The sequence below is a fragment of the Piliocolobus tephrosceles genome, chromosome 14 (assembly GCF_002776525.5).
Source record: "Piliocolobus tephrosceles isolate RC106 chromosome 14, ASM277652v3, whole genome shotgun sequence".
NCBI lineage: Eukaryota > Metazoa > Chordata > Mammalia > Primates > Cercopithecidae > Piliocolobus > Piliocolobus tephrosceles.
In genome coordinates, this window is record NC_045447.1 from 103052614 (window position 1) to 103073527 (window position 20914).

Genomic DNA, 20914 nt, shown 5'->3' on the forward strand with positions numbered 1-20914 from the left:
GGTCTCACCTGTTCACTTTACCTCTTGAGTTGAGAAAGAATTTGTTTCCTGCCCTTGGACTTCTGGTAGGTGCCTGGACACTAAGGCCTGAAGGCTTGGTGACAGTTGCTGGTAATGTGTAGAAGATATGCCATTGTGTAGCAGTTTGCATGCAGGACCCTCACACTGTTGTAGCATGGTACTTTACTGTCAAAGAGCTGGGAGAAGTCAGGCCAACTGATGGCTATCTAAAAATCATAGTTCCATCTGACCTGCTCCACGGGCTCCAGGCTGGGTTTGTGCAGTGGTTGAATAGCCACAGGGCTCCCAGTCTTCATCATGTACAGCTCTCATGAGTGCCCTACAGAAGTAGTCCAGGATGCTGTGTAAGCCTCAGGGTCGGCTTGTGGAGTGAGCAGGAGTGTGACTGGTACTTTATATCAAGGCTACTTGTTACATGTGACTGTTAATGTATTTGAACATATGAAGTAAGATAGAAGATACACATACAGATTGCTCTATTAGTAGTCACTTGCACTCTTGAATTACGTGTGGGCTTTTTAAAAATTTATTTTCCTTCTAAAAGAAACTTTTTCCTGATGATGTTAGTAATGTCTGTAAATGACAAAAAATATATATATTTGTCTGAAATTGTACAACCAAAAGAAAAGCATGCTTAACACATAGTCTTTTAAAAATGGTCTATTGTGGGAATTTCCTTCACTTTAAGATTATAAATATGTACAGTCTTACATTTGAATTTTTTAAAACTTTGTTGGTATTTTTTCCATGTCATTAAGTATTTTTTAAAAACAGCTGTTGCATTGGATCTCTCATACTGATATGTATAATTTATTTAACCATTCTTGAACAGGTAGGTTATTTCTAATTTTTTACTGGCCTTGGTGAGCATAAAAGTTATGTTTACTAAAAGAACAGGCTGTATTTTAGTATTATTTTTTATTCCTGGACTCATGTTATGAATTGGCAAATGGGTAAATTTGTGAAGCATATGAATTTTAAAAATTATTTTAAATCCATTATCTACTTAATGGATTGAACTTTGAATCTTTTAATTTACTTTTACCTCTGGTATTAGTCACTTGGAGGAGCCTTTTAATATACTCGATCCCCCCCTCCATACACATAGTGTCATTATATATCTTATGTTTAATATGTGAGACAACTTTCTGTCTTCATAAAACAGGGCATACATTGCAGGCTTACATTTGTTGCCTTTGTAGACATTTTGATAGACTATTGGACTTTGGTGTGTGGGCCTAGTGAATGATGGCTTTTGCATTTACATGGGATCATTGCAGCTTTAAGAGTTGTGTGGCGCATCTGTGCCAACTTGGAAAGTTTGTCAGTGGTGTGTTAAAGTTTTTTTAAAAGTTGCCACAATATTATGTGTGGTGTGATTCCATTATGGGAATTTATGTAAAAATATGACACACAGATGTTTATATCATAGGCAAAGAAATAGAAAGATACTAATGAAGCTATAGATGTGGGTGGTGTTTTCCTCTAGGGAGTGAGATTTAGTTGAAGGAAGTAATTTAACTTTTCACTTTGTGTACTTATATATTTGGAAATTTTAATCAGCATATATTTTGCAGATTTTAAGAATGACAAGGGAAGCTATATTTTAAAATTAAATGATTACTTAGAATTTGAAATGGAAAGTAACTGCTTTGGCTTTTTTTAAAAAATAGATTTTATTTTTGAGAGCAGTTTTAGGTTCACAGCAAAGTTGAGAGTAAAGTACAGAGATTTCCCATATGCCCCTTGCCTGCACACACACACACACACACAGCTTCCTTCATTATCAACATCTTGTGCTAGAGTGATGCATTTGTTACAATTGGTGACCTGCATTGACATATCATCATCACCCAAAGCCCATCGTTTGCATTAGGGTTCACTGTTGATGTTGTGCGTTCTAAGAGTTTGGGAAAATACATAATGATGTGTGTCTACCGTAGTAGTATGGTACAGAGTGGTTTCACTGCCCTAAAAATCTTCTGTGCTCCACCTGTTTATCCTCCCCTCTCCTCAACCCCTGCTAACTACTATCTTTTTATGGTCTCCACAGTTTTGTCTTTTCTAAAATGTCATATAGCTGGAATTATATAGTATGTAGCCCTTTTAGATTGGCTTCTTTCGCTTAGAAATGTGCATTTAGGCCGGGCGTGGTGGCTCAAGCCTGTAATCCCAGCACTTTGGGAGGCTGAGACGGGCGGATCACAGGGTCAGGAGATCGAGACCATCCTGGCTAATACGGTGAAACCCCGTCTCTACTACAAAAAAAATACAAAAAGAAACTAGCCAGGCGAGGTGGCGGGCGCCTGTAGTCCCAACTACTTGGGAGGCTGAGGCAGGAGAATGGACCCGTGAACCCGGGAGGCGGAGCTTGCAGTGAGCCAAGATCCGGCCACTGCACTCCAGCCTGGGTGACAGAGTGAGACTCTGTCTCAAGAAAAAAAAAAAAAGAAATGTGCATTTAAGTTTCTTCCATGTTTTTTCATGGCTTTGATGGTTCATTTCGTTTAGGGGTGCATAATAGCTCATCACCTGGATATACCACAGTTTACCCATTCACCTACTTAAGAACATCTTAGCTGCTTCCAAGTTGTGGCAGTTACGAGTGAAGCTGCTGTAAACATCCGTGTGCGTGCAGGTTTTTGTGTGGACATAAGTTTTCACCTCCTTTGGATAATTACCAAGGAGTGCAGTGGCTAGATCATATGGTAAGAGTATGGTCAGTTTTGTAAGGAATTGCTGAACTATTAAATATCTCCCAAAGTGGCTGTATCATTTTTCATTCTTACCAACAATGAGTAAGAATTTCTGTTGTCAAAGTGTTCTGGATTTTGATACGTAGTGTAATCTCCTTGTTTTAATTTGCATTTCTCTGATGACATCTAATGTGTTTGCTTTTTAGGGTGAAATAGTGGTGAAAAATAAAAACCCAAATGAATCTGTAACTGCTAATGCTGCTACCAATTCTCCTTCATGTACAAGAGGTAAAAGTGGCTACAAAAATACTAACTTTTTAAATGTCATATATTTTCTAAGTTCATTTTTAACTCCAGTGCAATTGAAATGGTTTTTGTTGTAAAACCTTAAGACAGCTAATAAGTTGTGAGTAACCTAACATCAGTGTTAGTTTAGAAAGTTAAAGTAAGTAAATGAGATCCCACATCCACACACAAGGAGTATAAAATAAGAGACAGGAATTCTAAATGAAGTATACATCCAATTCAGTGAGAAATTTTATGAACTCAGCAGTGACTACTTCCTTTAGTATTGCCTATTCTCAAAAGTTTTTGAGACCGTTAAAAATTGACAACCCCAAAGAGCTCTTGTTTATTTGGGTGATACCTGTCAACATTTGTCCTATTCAAAGTTCAAACAAATTTGCTTAAAAATAACAATAAGCGTATTGCATTTTAAGATAACATATTTTTATGAAAACCAGTTTTCAAAATTAAAAAGCTGTAGTGCAGAGAGCAGCCTTGCTTTCCACTTGTGCAGCTCTGCCATCTGGCTCTGTAGATTTGCCATGGCATTCACCTGCCTCACGGTCCTGCCTTATACAGCATTTGGAAGACTCCTAGGTGGTCTCATGAGTGAGGGAGAGTAGGGAAGGCAGCTAACACATTTGTACTCCAGAAGGACTGTTTTGAATCCATAGACACCTGCAAGGGTCATGGGAGCCTCCTGTCACACTGTAAGGACTGCTCATCTGTCCTGTCCTGGCCAAGAAATAATATACTCAGAGAGAGTTCCAAGTACCCTGCTTTGAAATTTTTACAGTAGCTTGTCCTAACAGACACTTTTACAAAATGATTCCAAATTTATTCATAGGGTGTTTTCTTCTGTGTTCTCATGTTTGATATGTATGTGGTTGACTGATGGTCTGTACTTCACAGGCCGTTCTGAGGATGTGTAGTTCTGTAGTGAGGAGAACAGTGTGTCTTACCCTTGGGGGTAGCCACAGGCTGCTGACAGGTGTTCACCTACCTGTGTCCTGATAGATGTCTTTTTGTTTTGTCTGTATATAGAGTTTCATGGGCACCTAAAGGAGTAGTGTTGCTGTACTTATGCCTCTGTTCTAAAAGAAATAAATTACCAGTTATTGTGATAGCTGAAGTCTAGTGATCTTTGACTTCTGATGTTAAAGGTACACTTCAAGGTTAGTAGGGACAAAATTTGATCTTTAGTTCGTTAATTTTGTGTGCTTGCCACGTGGACATTTATTGTGGATTGTTGTTTTTTGACTAAAACTACTGTTTGTCTACCCATCTCCAACCCCCAGGTTAAAAAACCAGTTTCCAGGAAAATTAACCTTACAAGTTAAAAGGGAAAAAAATGCAGCATGCATGCCCCAAGAAGAAAAACAAGTTTAGTGACTACTATAGTTTCCAAGAGGATGTTTTCATTGATAGCCTACATTTAGTGATGCTCTGAGCAGTTACCTCATGTAATGCATGTTTGAGTAACTAAGGAATTTCTATTTTACTGTTGAGATTGTTCAACAATTTTGGTTGTCTTTGAGCAGAGTTATCTTGGACACCAATGGGTTATGTTGTTCGACAGACATTATCTACAGAACTGTCACCAGCCCCTAAAAATGTTACTTCTGTGATAAACTTAAAGACCATTGCTTCATCAGCAGATCCTAAAAATGTTAGTATACCGTCTTCTGAAGCTTTATCTTCGGATCGTTCCTACAACAAAGAAAAACACATTGTTCATCCTACCCAAAAGGTACGTGTCACTAGAGACAGAAAGTAGGATGGTGGTTGCCAGGGGCTCAGTGGAGTGGGGAGTGAGAAGTTATGTATTAATGGGTACAAAGTTTCAGTTTTGCAAGAGGAAATGAGTTTCTGAAAATGGATGGTGATAATGGTTGCACAACAGTGTGAGTGTACTTAATGCCATTGAAATGTTCACTTAAAAATAGTTAAGATGGGCCACATGCGGTGGTTCACACCTGTAATCCCAGCATTTTGGGAGGCCAAGGCGGGCGGATCACAAGGTCAGGAGATTGAGACCATCCTGTTTAACACGGTGAAACCCCGTCTCTACTAAAAAATACGAAAAAATTAGCTGGGCGAGGTGGCAGGTGCCTATAGTCCCAGCTACTCGGGAGGCTGAGGCAGGAGAATGGCATGAACCCGGGAGACGGAGCTTGCAGTGAGCCGAGATCGTGACACTGCACTGCGGCTTGGGCGACAGAGTGAGACTCCATCTCAAAAAACAAAGTAAATAAAGTTAAGATGGTGTGTTTTATGTTATATATACATACGTATATATGATACTATTTTTAAAAAAGATTAGGGAAAAGGAGATGTGCATCACATTTTGATTACTTTGATTTTCTGTGCTACTGCATAGTCTTTGTTTTTGAGATGGAGTCTCACTCTGTTGCCCAGGCTGGAGTCCAGTGGCATGATCTCGACTCACTGCAACCTCCGCCTCCCGGGCTCAAGCGATTCTCCTGCCTCTGCCTCCTGAATAGCTGAGATTACAAGTGTTTGCCACCATGCCTGGCTCATTTTTGTATTTTTCGTAGAGATGGGGCTTCACCATGTTGGCCAGGGTATTCTCACTCCTGACCTCAGGTGATCCATCCACCTCGACCTCCCAAAGTGCTGGGATTACAGGCATGAGCCACTGTGCCTGGCCAGGATAGTCTTTTTTTCTTTTAATCCCTCCAAATCCTAACTGTAAGTGGGTTTCATTCTATACCGTAGTCACTAGTCTGAGTTTGTTGTACTTGCACGTTGAATAAAGAATAGGTTGTGAGTCAAGGAATACAAGTGATAGCTTTTCTTTATGAGTGAGAATGTACATTTTGGACGTATCGACTTAAAATATCTGTGAGCCATTTTGAATTCTTTAAAGAAGAAATGTTGGCATAAGTTTATGCTCTGGTGTGTAAAGTTTCTGCTTCTTTTTCCCCCAGTCTTTGTTGAATTTAAATGACTTTTACCAGTACAAGAGTACTAGAAGCAAAATAATTGAATTCCACATTTTATGATCATGTGGTACATGTGACTGATTTTTGGTTAGTGGAATTTATTTACTTGTTATATGATAGCATTCAGGATAGATTTTTTTTTTCCCTTAAGTAATTTTAGTGCCCTTTTTTTTTTTCCACTGCAGCTTTGACCTCCCTGGCTCAAGCAATCCTTCCACCTCAGCCTCTCTAACAACTAGAACTACAGGCATGCACCAACACATCCAGCTAGTATTTGTATTTTTTATAGAGGCAGGGTTTTGCCTTGTTTCCCAGGCTGATCTTGAACTCCTGGGCTCAAGCAGTCCTGCCTCAGCCTCCCAAAGTGCTGAGATTACAGGCATGAGCCACCACACCCAACTTTAAGTTACATTTTTATTGTTTCCTAGAACTGTTTCTTCAAGAGCCTTTTTTTTATTGGTCTAGATATGGTTCTTGATTTTCATTGTGTATGGATACATTATTTTGGGTTGAAATGTGGTCTATGGTTCTTGATTTTCATTGTGTATGGATACATTATTTTGGGTTGAAATGTGGTCTTGTTTAGCGTAACGGTTTCCTGGCTTTTTGAGTATGAGGATACTTTTTGATTTCCAAAAATGTAATTAGCCCATTCCACATAAATGGTAGCTGTGTATTTACAGTGGTGACAATTACAGTGAAGGTAGATGTGTGCTTGTTCCTCATTGCTCTGTGCATGTATTTGAGAGAAAGCAGTATGTGTAAGGGAGAGACCCTTCCTTTTGTGTACACACTGAACTTGACTCTCAGTGAAGCCTCCTGCCTGTCTCTGTGGCTCCTCTGGGTGGCCAGGCACAAGCTGGACAACAGCCTACTGTCTAATTTTTTTTTTTTTTTTTTGAGATGGAGTCTTGCTCTGTCGCCCAGGCTGGAGTGCAATGGCATGATCTCGGCTCACTGCAGCCTCCACCTCCCGGGTTCAAGGGATTCTCCTGCCTTAGCCTCCCAAGTAGCTGGGATTACATGTGCCTGCCACCATGCCTGGCTAATTTTTGTATTGTTTTAGTAGAGACGGGGTTTCACCATGTTGGTCAGGCTGGCTCGAACTCCTGACCTCAGGTGATCCATCCACCTCGGCCTCCCAAAGTGCTGGCATTACAGGCGTGAGCCACCGCACGTGGCCCCCGACTGTCTAATTCTTTGTTGCAGCTGCCAAGTCACTCTCAGAGCCAGTTTTCCTAATATGCAGTTAGCATTCTAAGAGTTAACAGATTTTGTTTTATTTTCCCAAGATCTTTTTAAAAAATTTTCTTAATTATAGGTCTAAGAAAAGCTTATTTTAGAAAAATTCTAAAAGATAAGAAGAAAATCAGCATCTCCTGTTATCTTCTAACCCAAATAGCTTTGCATTTTACATAGCTGGAGTGATAGTGATCAAAATGGTTTTTTTAGAAACTTTCTGTATTGTCAAATTATTACAGAAATGATAAATGTAACACTTCAAGGATCTACTTATGGAAAAGGTCGTCTCTCCCATACTTTTGATGCCTACTTTCAGAGAAACCTGCATTAACAATCTGGCATATGTCCTGCCTCAGGCTCATGAAAATATGAACAAAGAAGGAGGAGTTTCTCTGTTTCGTTTTGTTTTGTTTTGTTTTTCTTAAAATGTGATCATTTTATACACATTACCCCTAAACCTGTCTTTTTCACTTAGAAAAATATCATGGACAGCCCCTGTGGGTCAGTAGATAAACATACTCTTTTTAATAGCTGCTGAGACTTTTACTTCTGAAGTGTAAATTCCCACTGGGTATATAACAGGGCCTAAAACAAAAAGTTCCCTTCCCTTTTAGAGCCTCCATTCTGATGGAGGGAGGCTGACAACATGCAGACAGGTGTAGGACATGTCAGAGAGTGATCAAGTGCTCTGAAGAGAAAACCATGGAAATTCCAAGGGTAGAAAGCAACGGGTAGATAGAGATGAGGAGCGGCCCCAGCCTAGCCAAATTCTAGTGAAGGGGCTTCAGTGCAAAGGCCCCATGGCCAAAGCACATTTGACCTTGGATGAGGAGAGGCCCCGAGGGTTAGGGGCCTGTAGGAATGATGAGGTCACATTTAGCAGTCCTTGGATGGTCCCAGGTGTTTGTCTGATTTGAAGGTTCTATGGGTGATTCTGCTGTGCAAACAGGTGTGATGTGCAGATGAGGAACCACTGGGCTGTGCTGATGGAAATGGCCTGCCTAGAATTACATGGAGAGCTTAGACTGGGATCAGGAAGGTCATGAACACCATGATCTCGTCAGGCTGAAAACTAGGTTCTGTCCAAATCCACCAGTTTTCAAAAGGAATTGGGCATTACAACTATTTGAACAAACTTTTTTTTCCTTCAGAACTATTCTAGTGAATCCTGGCTTTTTAAAAAACATGGATGAGGAACCTAACTCTGAATAAAATTGCCATGTGATTATAGGACTTGTTATCTTAATTTTGCTGATATGTAGTATTAGACATTCTATTGACCGCCCTAAAAACTGAGGATTTTTGCTTTGATTTTTTTGTTCTAGTCTAAAGCATCACAAGGTAGTGACCTTGAACAAAATGAAGCCTCAAGAAAGAGTAAGAAAAAGAAAGAAAAATCTACATCAAAATATGAAGTCCTGACAGTTCAAGAGCCTCCAAGGATTGAAGTACATTTTATTTATTACTATTTATTACTCACATTGTGTGATATAATAAGTGGGTGCTTCTTAAGAGAAACTTGGGTTCATATTGGTTTCCTAAGGGAAAATCTCCAGGGCTTTTTAATCATTTTCTTAGTGCTAAAGAAAAGAGTAACCAGCCACTCTTCTCACTTCTTCATTTTGGCTTCCCAGTTTTCTCAGAGCAGCCACTCAGTGAACACCTGAATGAATGAATGGTCTGGAGACAAAACTACTTGTATCAGAGTTGAATAATTTGTGTGCCATATTACTAATATTTCCCCACAGTTATCTGCTTTACCTGTTTTTGTTATTTTAGTTTTTTTTTTTTTTTTTTTTCTTGCTTTAGAATGCTGGCTTTTGCAGGGCCTCCTTTTCTATCCAGAAGTCTTATTATAAAGTGCTTCATTATAGAGAGAAACGTAGAATACTATAGAACCATTGAGGGCCCAAGTCAGGAAGATTTCAGGAACTTCCAAAAGCATGCTTTAATTGTCTCATGATACTCCAAGTATTTCATATACTCTAACGAGCCAGCCTGGGTTCTGACTTAATTTCTCATGTGCCTGGTTGTTTTCTTTACATTGCTGTACCAGACTCAGGTGGCCTGGCTGCTTGTGCAGGCCGAAGGCTCTCTCAGAGGTGCTGCCCAGGTGCCCAGCTTAGGGTCAAGCCCAGGGCATTCCCACATACTTGGGGTGGGGGTTCCCAAGGCCGTTAGAACATCATTTAAGAATAGCTGGGTTACATGTTTGAAAACCTACCATGGCAGAGCATTATGGTTTAGGCAAGTGAATAATTTATATTTCTGCTCCACGTTTCCCATCTTTTTCCAAGGCACCTAAAATATTGACAAAATGACATAGGCATTTTTAAGTGATTAAAAAATTGTTTTTTAGCAGGCCTGTTGCCTTTGACTCCATTTATTAGCCTGGGTTCAGCAGAGATAACATGTAAATCTACTGAATCTAGATGGTTTCTCTAGTGAAAAACAATCCTTTGAAGAACAGGTGGTTGAATACTCTCATGCCAAGGTGGTCCAACGTCAGTTCTGTAGGCCCTTTGGTGTACCAAGATCATTGGTGGCACTCTCTTTATTGGGTCCGGGGGTATTAGAACGGTGGCCTTTAAATTTGCTCTGTGTTAAATAAAGCAGAAGCTGCTATGTGAGAGTTTTGCAGCTTTTCTTTTTTTTAATCACTTTTAAGAACTTTTGTGCGACCTTACTGAAGAATGAAAATATAAGCAAGGGAAAGGTTGCACTTGGCATGTTGGCATTAACAAAGAGCTAAAGAGGTGTGTGGTTTACTTAGGATGCCGAGGAATTTCCCAACCTGGCAGTTGCATCTGAAAGAAGAGACAGAATAGAGACACCGAAATTTCAATCTAAACAGCAGCCACAGGTAATTTTTAGATTGAAACCACAATTGCTTTAGGCTTAACTTTTCTGGCTCAACTAAATGCTTGAGAAAACTGCTTTCCAGACATCTCTGTATGGAGACAGGTGGTTTTGTTTTGATTCATTCCTTCATGAGAGAACTGCACCCATCATGTTGAAACAGAATTGCTCTTAAATAACATTTTATTATTTTATAATGACTATTATTTTATAAGATTGTGATTTTATAATAAGATTATTAGTAACAGTAGTTGCTAGGTCAGGAAGGAGGGGGATCATACTGCCTTATGAAACTTTAAAGGGAAAAAGTTGATTTAGTTTATTTGGGAAACAGAAGAATGTTTTTGCAAGTGAGTAATGTCTGACCGAAGAAAAATAAGAGAGGCACCACAATTTTACTCTATGCAGTCAAAACAAGCTAAAGTGGAGGTGATTCCCCTTCCATACTCCACCATCTATCCCACAGATTCAGGAGGGAGCTTGTGAGTCATAATTTAGATGGGGAACTTGTGTACTTGTAGACATTTATTTGCTAGGATATTCATTGTCATTTTGCCTTTTAAAGGGAGACTATTGTTTTCGCATTCATGAAAAATAAAATTCTAAGCCTTTGTGTGAGTTTACTTTAACTTTCAATTCAATGTTATAATTTGCTCATCTTCCTTCCATGCAGTAGGCCTCCTTGCCTGTCCTTTGTTGCACTTGGTACTTTCCCCTGATGGGAGCCCTCAGCCAGTAGGGTTTTTGGTGTCCGGGAAGAGAACACTTGGCAGGAGAGCAGAGCAGAGGCACTAAAGCAAATGGGACACCATGCCTTAGGATGTATCACTGGGCTTCCTTGTACAACTTTTTATATAGTCTCAAAACCCAAATCACAACAGTTTCAAAAATAACACTTGTTTTAAGCATATCAGACTTTGAGCCTGCATTTAATATTATTTGCTGAGTATGATTTGGGCTTATGTAGACTTTGTATCACTATAATTTCATGCTATTTTGTTGGTTTACAGAGGCATTTGGAGAGAGAATGGGCTAATGAGGCAGTAGTACTAACCAAGTAGCCTCACACACAGACTTTGTAGCCAAAGACTTTATACAAGTGCTAGTGTCTTGTCTGTAGATGTGTATTGTTGACTGCTCACAGTGGAGATATAGATATAGACAGTCGTGTAGGTGATTTAATATAAACCCAATGTTCTGAAAGGAGGAAGACATAAACAATCATGGTAATACTGGCAGATAATGTGGGATTGATTGTTTTTCCTTTCATTACTTGAATTTTTAAAAATTCTTTTTTATAGTCTCTATTTCATTTTATCTTTACATCAATTTTTTGTAAAATGAAAAGCACAGTTTGTATAGTTTTATAAATAAACTTATGAATTTTGAACTTTCAGGATAACTTTAGAAACAATGTAAAGAAGAGCCAGCTTCCAGTGCAGCTGGATTTGGGGGGCGTGCTTACAGCCCTGGAGAAGAAGCAGCACTCTCAGCACGCAAAGCAGTCCTCAAAACCAGTGGTAGTCTCAGGTAAGAGAGTCTTTCCATCTCAGGCAAGTGGTTGAAGTCTTTTTCAGCTAGATTATTGTGTTAACATTTTCTCTTGTTATCAAAAGTTATTTATAGATAAAACAGCGTGATGCTGGAATAAGCATAGATACGGAACTGTGGAATAGAACTAAAGAGTCCAGAAATAAATTCATGTATCTGTAACCAATTGATTTTTCATGAGTATGCCAACTCCATGAAAAGAAAAAAGACCAGTCTCTTTAAAATGGTACTAGAACATCTGGATTTCTACATGCTAAAGAATAATTATACCTCTTACCTCACACCATAGATCCAAATGAACTCAGAATGGATCAGTGAGCTAAATATAAGAGCTAGAACTATAAAACTCTTAAAAGAAAACGGGTAAATGTTTATGACCTTTTATTAGACATTGGATTTTTAGATACAGCACCAAAAAGATGAGCAAGAAAAGAAAAATAAACTTTGGACTTCATTAAAATTAAAAATTTTTGCATACCGAAGGACATTATCAAGAAAGTGAAAAGACAACTTACAGAATGGGAGAAAATATTTTCAAATCATATATCTGATAGGTGATTAATATTCAAGATTTAGGAACTCCAGCTGTATAGCAAACAATTCAGTTTAAAAATGGGCAAAGGAGTGAGCTGAGATCGCGCCACTACACTCCAGCCAGGGTGACAGAGCGAGACTCCGTCTCAGAAGAAACAACAACAGCAAAAAAAAAAAAACGGGCAAAGGACTGGAAAAGACATTTCTCCAAAAAAGGTACACAAGTGGTCAATAAGTGCATGAAAAGATCCTCAACATCATTAGTCATCAGGGAAATAGATACTGATCAAAAGTACAGTGAAATACTACTTCCCACCTAGTGGGATGATTATAATCCAAAAACAGAAAATAACAAGTGTGGGTGAAGATGTGGAAACATTGGAACCCCGTACACTGCCGGTGGGAATGTAAAATGGTATAGCCACTGTGAAAGACAATCTGGTGGCTTCTTAAAATGCTCAATGCAGTTACTACATGACTCAGCGATTTCACTCCTCAGTATTTACCCAAAAGAAAATAAGGACACTTTTACACTGGGGTTTGTTATGGCATTATTCACAATAACCAAAAGGTAGAAACAGTGCAAATGTTCATTACCACCTGATGGTGTAAACAAATGTGGTATACCTACACAACGTAATATGCAACCTTAAAAAGAGAATGAATTCCTTTACATGATACAACATGAATGAAACCCGAAAACATTATACCATATAAAATTATCCAGACACAGAAACACAACTACTTTGTGATTCCACTTAAAAGAAATATGTGGCCGGGCGTGGTGGCTCAAGCCTGTAATCCCAGCACTTTGGGAGGCCGAGACGGGCGGATCACGAGGTCAGGAGATCGAGATCATCCTGGCTAATACGGTGAAACCCCGTCTCTACTAAAAAATACAAAAAACTAGCCGGGCGAGGTGGCGGGCGCCTGTAGTCCCAGCTACTCCAGACGCTGAGGCAGGAGAATGGCGTAAAGCTGGGAGGCAGAACTTGCAGTGAGCTGAGATTGCGCCACTGCACTCCAGCCTGGGCGATAGAGCGAGACTCTGTCTCAAAAAAAAAAAAAAAAAAAAGAAAAGAAATATGTGAAATAGGCAAATTCATAAAAGCATAGATTAGAAGATACCTGGGGCTGAGGGGAAAAGGAATGGTGAATTATTATTAACGGGGACAGAGTATTCATTGGATCATGAAAAAGTCTTGAAAATGGATAATAAGGCCAGGTGCGTTGGCTCAAGCCTGTAATCCCAGCACTTTGGGAGGCCGAGACGGGCGGATCACGAGGTCAGGAGATCGAGACCATCCTGGCTAACACGGTGAAACCCCATCTCTACTAAAAAATATAAAAAACTAGCCGGGCGAGGTGCAGGCGCCTGTAGTCCCAGCCACTTGGGAGGCTGAGGCAGGAGAATGGCATGAACCTGAGAGGCGGAGCTTGCAGTGAGCTGAGATCCGGCCTGGGCAACAGAGCGAGACTCCGTCTCAAAAAAAAAAAAAAAAAGAAAATGGATAATAGTGATGGTTGCACAACATTGTGAGTCTAATTTATGCCACTGAATTGTGCACTTAAAAACAGTTAAAATGGTACATTTTATGTCATATATTACCACAATTAAAACATTTTTAAGTTATTAAAATAGGATGATTTTTAAAAATTGATCTGATTAAAAGATGAACTTTCCACTTGATGTGATGACATTGTATAGCTGAAAATCTCCTTATCTGTAAAAGTGCCCTGAGTTCCTAAAGATCTTTACCATCTGGGTAAGGAAGCTGCATTCCATGGAAATGGTTTACTGCCTGTGCATGGGGCACCACTGGGAACAGTGTTGAGTAGTGCTGATGGCTGCCTCTTTCCTCTGACACATCTTCTCTTAAGAGCCAAGACAGTTAAAACGCACAATATGTCAAAAAGCAACTTGAAAATTGTCCACCATAGGCTTTTAGATATGTTTCTTCCTTTTGAAGTAGTTTATTATTTCAAAAAACACTACTTTTTTTTTTTTTTAATCTGTGGATCTTCCTTTTTTTAAAACTTTTATTTTAGGTTCAGGGGTACACATTTGTTATATAGGTAAACTTGTGTCATGGTGGTTTGTTGTACAGATTATTTTATCACTCAGGTACTAAGCCTAGTAACCAATAGTTATTTTTTCTGATCTTTTCCCTCCTCCCACCCTCAAGTAGGCCACAGTGTCTGTTGTTCCCCCCATGTGTCCATGTGTTCTCATTTAGCTCCCATTTGTAAGTGAGAACATGTGGAATTTGGTTTTCTGTTCCTGCATTGGTTTGCTAAGGATGATGGCCTCCAGCTCCATCCATGTTCCTACAAAGGATATGATCTCATTCTCTTTTATGACTGCGTAGTATTCCATGGTGTATATATACGACATTTTCTTTATCCAGTCTACCATTGCTGGGCATTTAGGTTGATTTCATGTCTCTGCTATTGTGAATAGTATTGCAGTGAACATTCACGTGCATGTGTCTTTATAGTAGAATGATTTATATTCCTTTGTGTATATACCCAGTAATGGGATTGCTGGGTCAAATGATATTTCTGTTTTTAGATCTGAGGAATCACCACACTGCTTTCCACAGTGGTTGAGCTAATTTACACTCCCAGCAACAGTGTATAAGTGTTTCTTGTTCTCCGCAACCTTGCCAGCATGTTATAGCCATTCTGACTGATGTGAGATGGTATCTCATTGTGGTTTTGATTTGCATTTCTCTAATGATTCAGTGATGTTGAGCTTTTTCTCATATGCTTGTTGGCCACGTGTATGTCTCTTGAAAAGTGTCTGTTCATGTCCTTTGCCCGCTTTTTAATGGGGTTGTTTTTTTCTTATAAATTTGTGTAAGTTCCTTATAGATATTGGATATTAGACGTTTGTCAGATGGATAGATTACAAAAATTTCTCCCATTCTGTAGGTTGTCTGTTCACTCTGATGATAGTTTGTTTTGCAATGCAGAAGCTCTTTAGTTTAATTAGATCCCATTTGTCAACTTTTGCTTTTGTTGCAATTGCTTTTGATGTCTTTGTCATGAAATCTTTGCCAGTTCCTGTGTCCAGAATGGTATTGCCTGGGTTGTCTTTCAGTGTTTTTATAGTTCTAGCTTTTACATTTAAGTCTTAAATCCATCTTGAGTTGATTTTTGTATACAGTGTAAGGAAGGGGTCCAGTTTCAGTTTTCTACATATGGCTAACCAGTTATCCCAGCACCGTTTATTGAATAGGGAGTCCTTTCCCCATTGCTTGTTTTTGCCAACTTTGTGATTTGTTCCTCGCTTCCTCCTTTACTGCCTTTGGTGTTAAATGTTTTTGGAGTACACTTTTGATTTCTTTGTTGATCTTTTTTAACTTTAGTTTGAAAAACTACTTTCTTAGTGGTTGCTATAGGGATTACAATATACATGTTAGTTTATATACTGGAGAAACTTTACTCCAGTATGTCTCCATTTTCTTCCTCCCCCTTTATGCTATTGTCATATGGTACATCTAAATAGATTATAAACCAAACACTACAGTGTTGGAACTACTACTTTATACAGCCATATCTTTTAAAGAAGAGAAGGAATAAGGAAAAAAAATGTGTATTTCCCAGTTTCATATTTATGATTTTAGGTGTTCTGTATTCCTCTGGATTCAGTTGCCGTCTTGTATCCCTTCTGGTAGTATTTCTTCTGGAGGACTTCCTTTAGTATTAGTGACACAAGCCATACTAGCAACAAATTCTCACGGTCTTTGTTTGTCTAGGAATGTCTTTATTTTGCATTCACTTTTTGGAGGTTCGTTTTGCTGGATGTAGAATTCTTGGTTGACCACCCCATAGCTTATCCCTATAGCGAGTCTTCCCCTGGACTCTGTGTAAGTCCCTGCTGGCCTGGCCATGTCTGTTGCTTGACTATACAAAACGGCAGCCTCAGACTGGCCATGCTGCCTTGCCGTCCCCATTTGCTGAAATCACTAATTTAAATGATCACACTGTCAATTCAGCCCCTTATGGCACTGACAGGGAAGCTGCTGGTTTTCATAGCCTTGGCACCTGTTGAATGAGCCAAAGCAGAGCAGGGAGAGACTGGGAAATGCCTCAGACAGGAATGTCCAGACTCTACTGTTCTCACCTGAAGGCTAGTCATCTAAGGAATAAGCACTCTTTGGTTTGTTGGAACCTTTTGGTCACTTTCCAGAGGACTGATATGATTGTGTTTGGCAGTTCTGTTGAACTTCGTGGTTGTTTTTGTGGGAGGGAATGGTTGATCTTCCTCTGTTGTAGGAAGGGCCCTCCTCAGGCCTATTGTCAGTGCTTTGTGAAGAATTGCCTGGCAGTGGGGTGCAAGAGGTGTGTGTAGAGCTAGAGGGCTTGTGGCAGGTTTTTCAGGAGCCCAAGTGAGATGCTGAACTTGGTGTCATTGGGGACTGGGTGAGTGAGCACCTATGAGCCATACAGGGTTTTCCAAGAAGAGCTGAGAAAAAGAATAGTCACATGTATGTTTCAAACACCATGTGGAAACAAGGCTCCAAAGATGCAAGCAGCTGTAGTCACTAAGTCCAGAGCAGCCTGGGAGGCAGGTACCGTTGTCTTGGTTGACCTGTGCAGGTTACGTTCTGTGTTACAGCAGTGAATCAGACAGGCGAGAGTTACTGGGATTGCCTGATTGACGAGCACCAATTATTTTAAAAACATGTTCCAAAATTAAAGGAGGGCAGGTAAAATACATTTGGAAAAATACTGATGATTGTTGAAGCTGGACAGTGGACACGGGATTTGTTTACCATTCTTTTTTCTTTGGCATATGGAAATTTTCCAGATCAAAAAGTGAGGCTAAAACTATATAGGAATTAACTGTTTACTTGAAATAATGACTGAGATGGGAAATAGAACAGAAAAGGAGAATAAAATTGAACTGTTCAGTAGTAATCACAATAATGTATTGACTATATAGAGGGATTACCAACTGCCCATGATGAGATTTCAGAAAACATGTCTGGAAAACTCAAGAGAATTAACTAGAAATATTACTAGAATCTTATAGTGGCCTTATAAGGTAGCTAGATACAAGATACATATACAGAAACCAATAGGGCCAGCTTCCACAAAGGCAGTGTCAACTAGAAAAGGTGGTGGAGAGGGACGTGTTCACAGTAGCAACAGTGAGTGCAGACCACCTGGAACCGTCCTGAGTCAAAAAATGAGATCCATGTAGTATTAGACTGTGCCGAGAAACATGGAAGATCTGATTACATGGATAGGAAGGTAGCTGTTCCTGAATTACTTGATACTTTTTGGGAATCTCATCCAAAAGATACTAAATTTCATTTGGAATTACTGCCAATGAAAAGAATGTGTAAGAGATTGTTTGACAAAGATGAGAAGGGTTGTGGAGACAGGCTGGGGGTGACTTGGCAAGCTCTGTCAGATACCCTGAGGCAGCCTCTGGGCGAGCTGTGGTCCAAGAGCTGGGTGGAGCGTCTGGGAGGTGACCTTGAGGCCTTTGTTCCACTGTGTTTCAGTTGGAGCAGTGCCAGTCCTTTCCAAAGAATGTGCGTCAGGGGAGAAAGGCCGCCGCGTGAGTCAAATGAAGACCCCACACAATCCCTTGGATTCCAGCGCCCCGCTGATGAAGAAAGGGAAGCAGAGGGAGATCCCCAAGGCCAAGAAGCCAACCTCACTGAAGAAGGTGTGTGGGGTGTTTCAGCCGAAGCGAGGCGCCAGAAAACTTAGTTTCACATTTCCATAGTTATTCTCCCAGCTCTTAGATTTTTGGATTTTACGACTTACATTATTTGAATATGTTGTAGTAAAACATGTTAATGATACTTTTAACAAATGATCCCTCAGCCTCCCAGCCTGACACGTGAGGGACATGTGATGTGGGAAATGCTTTAGCTATCTGACAAGAAAGGAACATCTTTTATGCAGTGGATGGTTAGAAAACCAGAAATGGGAGAAGCTGCATTTTTCTTCTTCTTATGATCCCCTTTCATCCTACCCTAGCTGATCTGTCTGATGTTCAGAATCAGTAAATAATGCACACTTCCTTGCAGACCTTCCAGGAGGACAGTCACAGGGTCCTCCGGTGAATTCCTTTTTTTTTTTTTTTTTTTTTTTTGAGATGGAGTTTTGCTCTTGTCGCCCAGGCTAGAGTGCAGTGATGGAGCAATCTCAGCCCACTGCAACCTCCGCCTCCCGGGTTCAAGCAACTCTCCTGCCTCAGCCTCCCGAGGAGCTGGGATTACAGGTGCGTGCTATCATGCCCGACTAATTCTTGTATTTTTAGTAGAGATGAGGTCTCACCATGTTGACCAGGCTAGTCTCAAACTCCTGACCTCAGGTGATCCACCTGCCTTGGCCTCCCGAAGTGCTGGGATTATAGGCATGAGCCATCTCGCCCAGCCTCCCTCCAGTGAATTCTCACAGCAGCCCTGTGGTGTGGGTGCTCAGGCGAGTGCTGAGCTCCAGAATTGTCTTCAGAGCTCAGGGCTCTCCTGTGTGGCTGCTCTGCATACTTCAGGAGGAACTTGCCACTCCAAAACCAGCGGGGAGGGTTGGGTCAGCTCCCTAGAGTCTGGGGAGCACTTGGCTGCTCTCAGGGCACAAATAGGTGCATTGCCAACAAGTTGAACTTAGGCGGTTTAATTTGCAGAAGAGCTTTTAAGTACAAGTATTTAGGCATTGTAATTGTTTATTTAATTTTTAAGATTATTTTGAAAGAACGGCAAGAGAGAAAGCAGCAGCGTCTCCAAGAAAATGCTGTGAGTCCAGCTTTTACCAGTGATGACACACAAGATGGAGAGAGTGGTGGCGATGACCAGGTTCCTGAGCAGGCAGAGCCCTCAGGTACCAACTTTTGTTTGTGCCTTAAGAATAATTTAAACGGGAGCAACTATGAAAAGGATGAGCGCTGAGCAAACTTTCCAGGACTTGGCTGACGACTCTTGCTTTTGTGGGGAAAGTGGGTCAGCACTGAGCTTCCAGCTTTACAGGGAAGGGAGGTCCCCATGGATGGGGGCATGTTTCTGATCCCTCTGGTTCTGGGGTCTGTGAGGGACAGAGGTGAGGATCCTCGCTTCCCACCAAGTTTGATCTGTGTGATGCTGGATGGTCCTCTAACTTGAAGTGGTCATGAGAATTAACACCGCTAGCTGCACAGCTGCTTACCAGCAGGTATAGGAGACGTGGGGGCATGAACACAATTGTGTGTTTTTAAGTAACCTTCTTACTCAGTTATATGTTCAGAAAAGTGCACAAATCATCAGTGTACAGCTTGAGGACTTTTCCCAGTGACCACTGCATTCAGATCAAGAAGCAAAACGGAGCCCAGCAATTGCCTGCGCCCTCTTGTCAGAGGCCTCCCTTGGAGACTGTGCCCCATGGCAGCCCCACCAAGGGCTGTCGATGTGGCTCTGGTGCAGCTGTGTGTTGTGTGCTGCTCTCTTTGTCCCCTCTCCTTCAGCCTTGTTGGCAACATGGAGATGTTGTTTATTTTCATTACTGTGTAAAATTCAGTTCGACGAATGTACAGGGTTGCGGATGAGCGTTCAGTCATTTTCCAGTTTGGGTAATTAGAAACAGGGTTGCTGTGGACAGTGCTGTATGTGTCTTAAAGGACACAAGCACTCATTCCCGTGGGGCATTACCTGGGAGTAGAATTACTTGAGTAGTTCCTGCCCAATGGGTTTCTGACTGTTCTACCAGTTAAGGCCGGGGGAGGCTGAGAGTTGCAGGTGCTCCCCATCTCCACCAGCCCACAGGGCACTATCTTTTTCAACCTTGCCATTCTTGTGGGTGTGGTATATGTTTTTTCATTCCTTCATTTGGTGATCTGTTACTGCAATTGCATTTTGATAGTCAGTAGAAGTAACCAGTTGGGGACAGTAGGCTATTGCTGCATCAGATCTGGTGTGTTTAAACACACACCTGTTGAGTTTGTCATAGTTTAGATGTTGGAGTTCAGCTCTTTCTGAAGGATTATTTCAAAAAGAAATGGCCTCAAGCATTTGAGAAAAAACTTAGAACTAAAAGCCTGTTTTTTAAAACTCCCTGATAAGAGTTTCTTCAGGTTAAATTTCAAAATCAAAAAATAAATTTGGCCACTTAACTGCACACTTAAAAGTGGTTAGAATGGTAACATTAATGTATATTTTACCCTAATAAAAGTAAATGTGTAAGTAAATTGGGGGGAGGCACACCTCCAGGCATGACTGCCTCCACCAGCTTTTCTGGTTTCCCCAGGCATCCTCGTCTGTTTTTGCTGCCTTCTGTAAACCTCTCTGCATGTTGTCTGTGGATGTGGTGGTTATGTGCAGGGACGGTCTGGTTGCATCGGTGAGACTGTATTGGGCCAGCCCCTCAGTGTGTGCACTGGGCCTCACAGATGTCTTATGATGACTTTCTCCTCCATGAAGGGCCAGAGGGGATGGACGAACCGATCTCCACTCCTGCGATTGAGGGCAAGTCTGAAGAGCCACCAGGCACAGAACTCCAGAGGGACACAGAGGCCTCCCACCTTGCTCCCAATCACGCCACCTTCCCTAAGATCCACAGCCGCAGATTCAGGGAGTGAGTGAGCCCCTGCCTGCCAGGGACTAGGGGAAGATGGAAGTGCTTCGGTTCAGTGTGGCATTGATACCTCCCATAAATCCTTGTTGCTGGACCACACTGTGCTTTAACCCTCATGGTTGAAAGAAGCCGGGTACCTGGTTACACACATTCAGGGAGAGCCTAGTCGTTGTGTCTGATTCCACTTCTACC

The 20914-nt window shown here is 40.9% G+C and overlaps 1 protein-coding gene across 13 annotated transcripts in view; it reads left to right on the top strand.

The window, feature by feature from the left end:
- SECISBP2 (SECIS binding protein 2) overlaps positions 1-20914 on the top strand; it is a 49412-nt gene that overhangs the window by 11476 nt on the left and 17022 nt on the right. For 7 of the 13 annotated variants that reach the window (XR_004228472.1, XR_002726827.2, XR_003306647.2 and 4 more), the window contains 8 exons: positions 2924-3005; positions 4544-4752; positions 8536-8658; positions 9984-10073; positions 11467-11599; positions 17674-17840; positions 18862-19000; positions 20569-20722. Coding sequence is in view for 10 of the 13 variants with exons in the window: in XM_031934136.1 (XP_031789996.1) it covers positions 2924-3005; positions 4544-4752; positions 8536-8658; positions 9984-10073; positions 11467-11599; positions 17674-17840; positions 18862-19000; positions 20569-20722 (1097 nt within the window). In the remaining 3 variants the exon portion in view is untranslated. The remainder of the gene's footprint in view (positions 1-2923; positions 3006-4543; positions 4753-8535; positions 8659-9983; positions 10074-11466; positions 11600-17673; positions 17841-18861; positions 19001-20568; positions 20723-20914) is intronic. The other 6 variants (XM_023194563.2, XM_023194564.2, XM_023194566.2 and 3 more) reach the window with 6 other exon arrangements.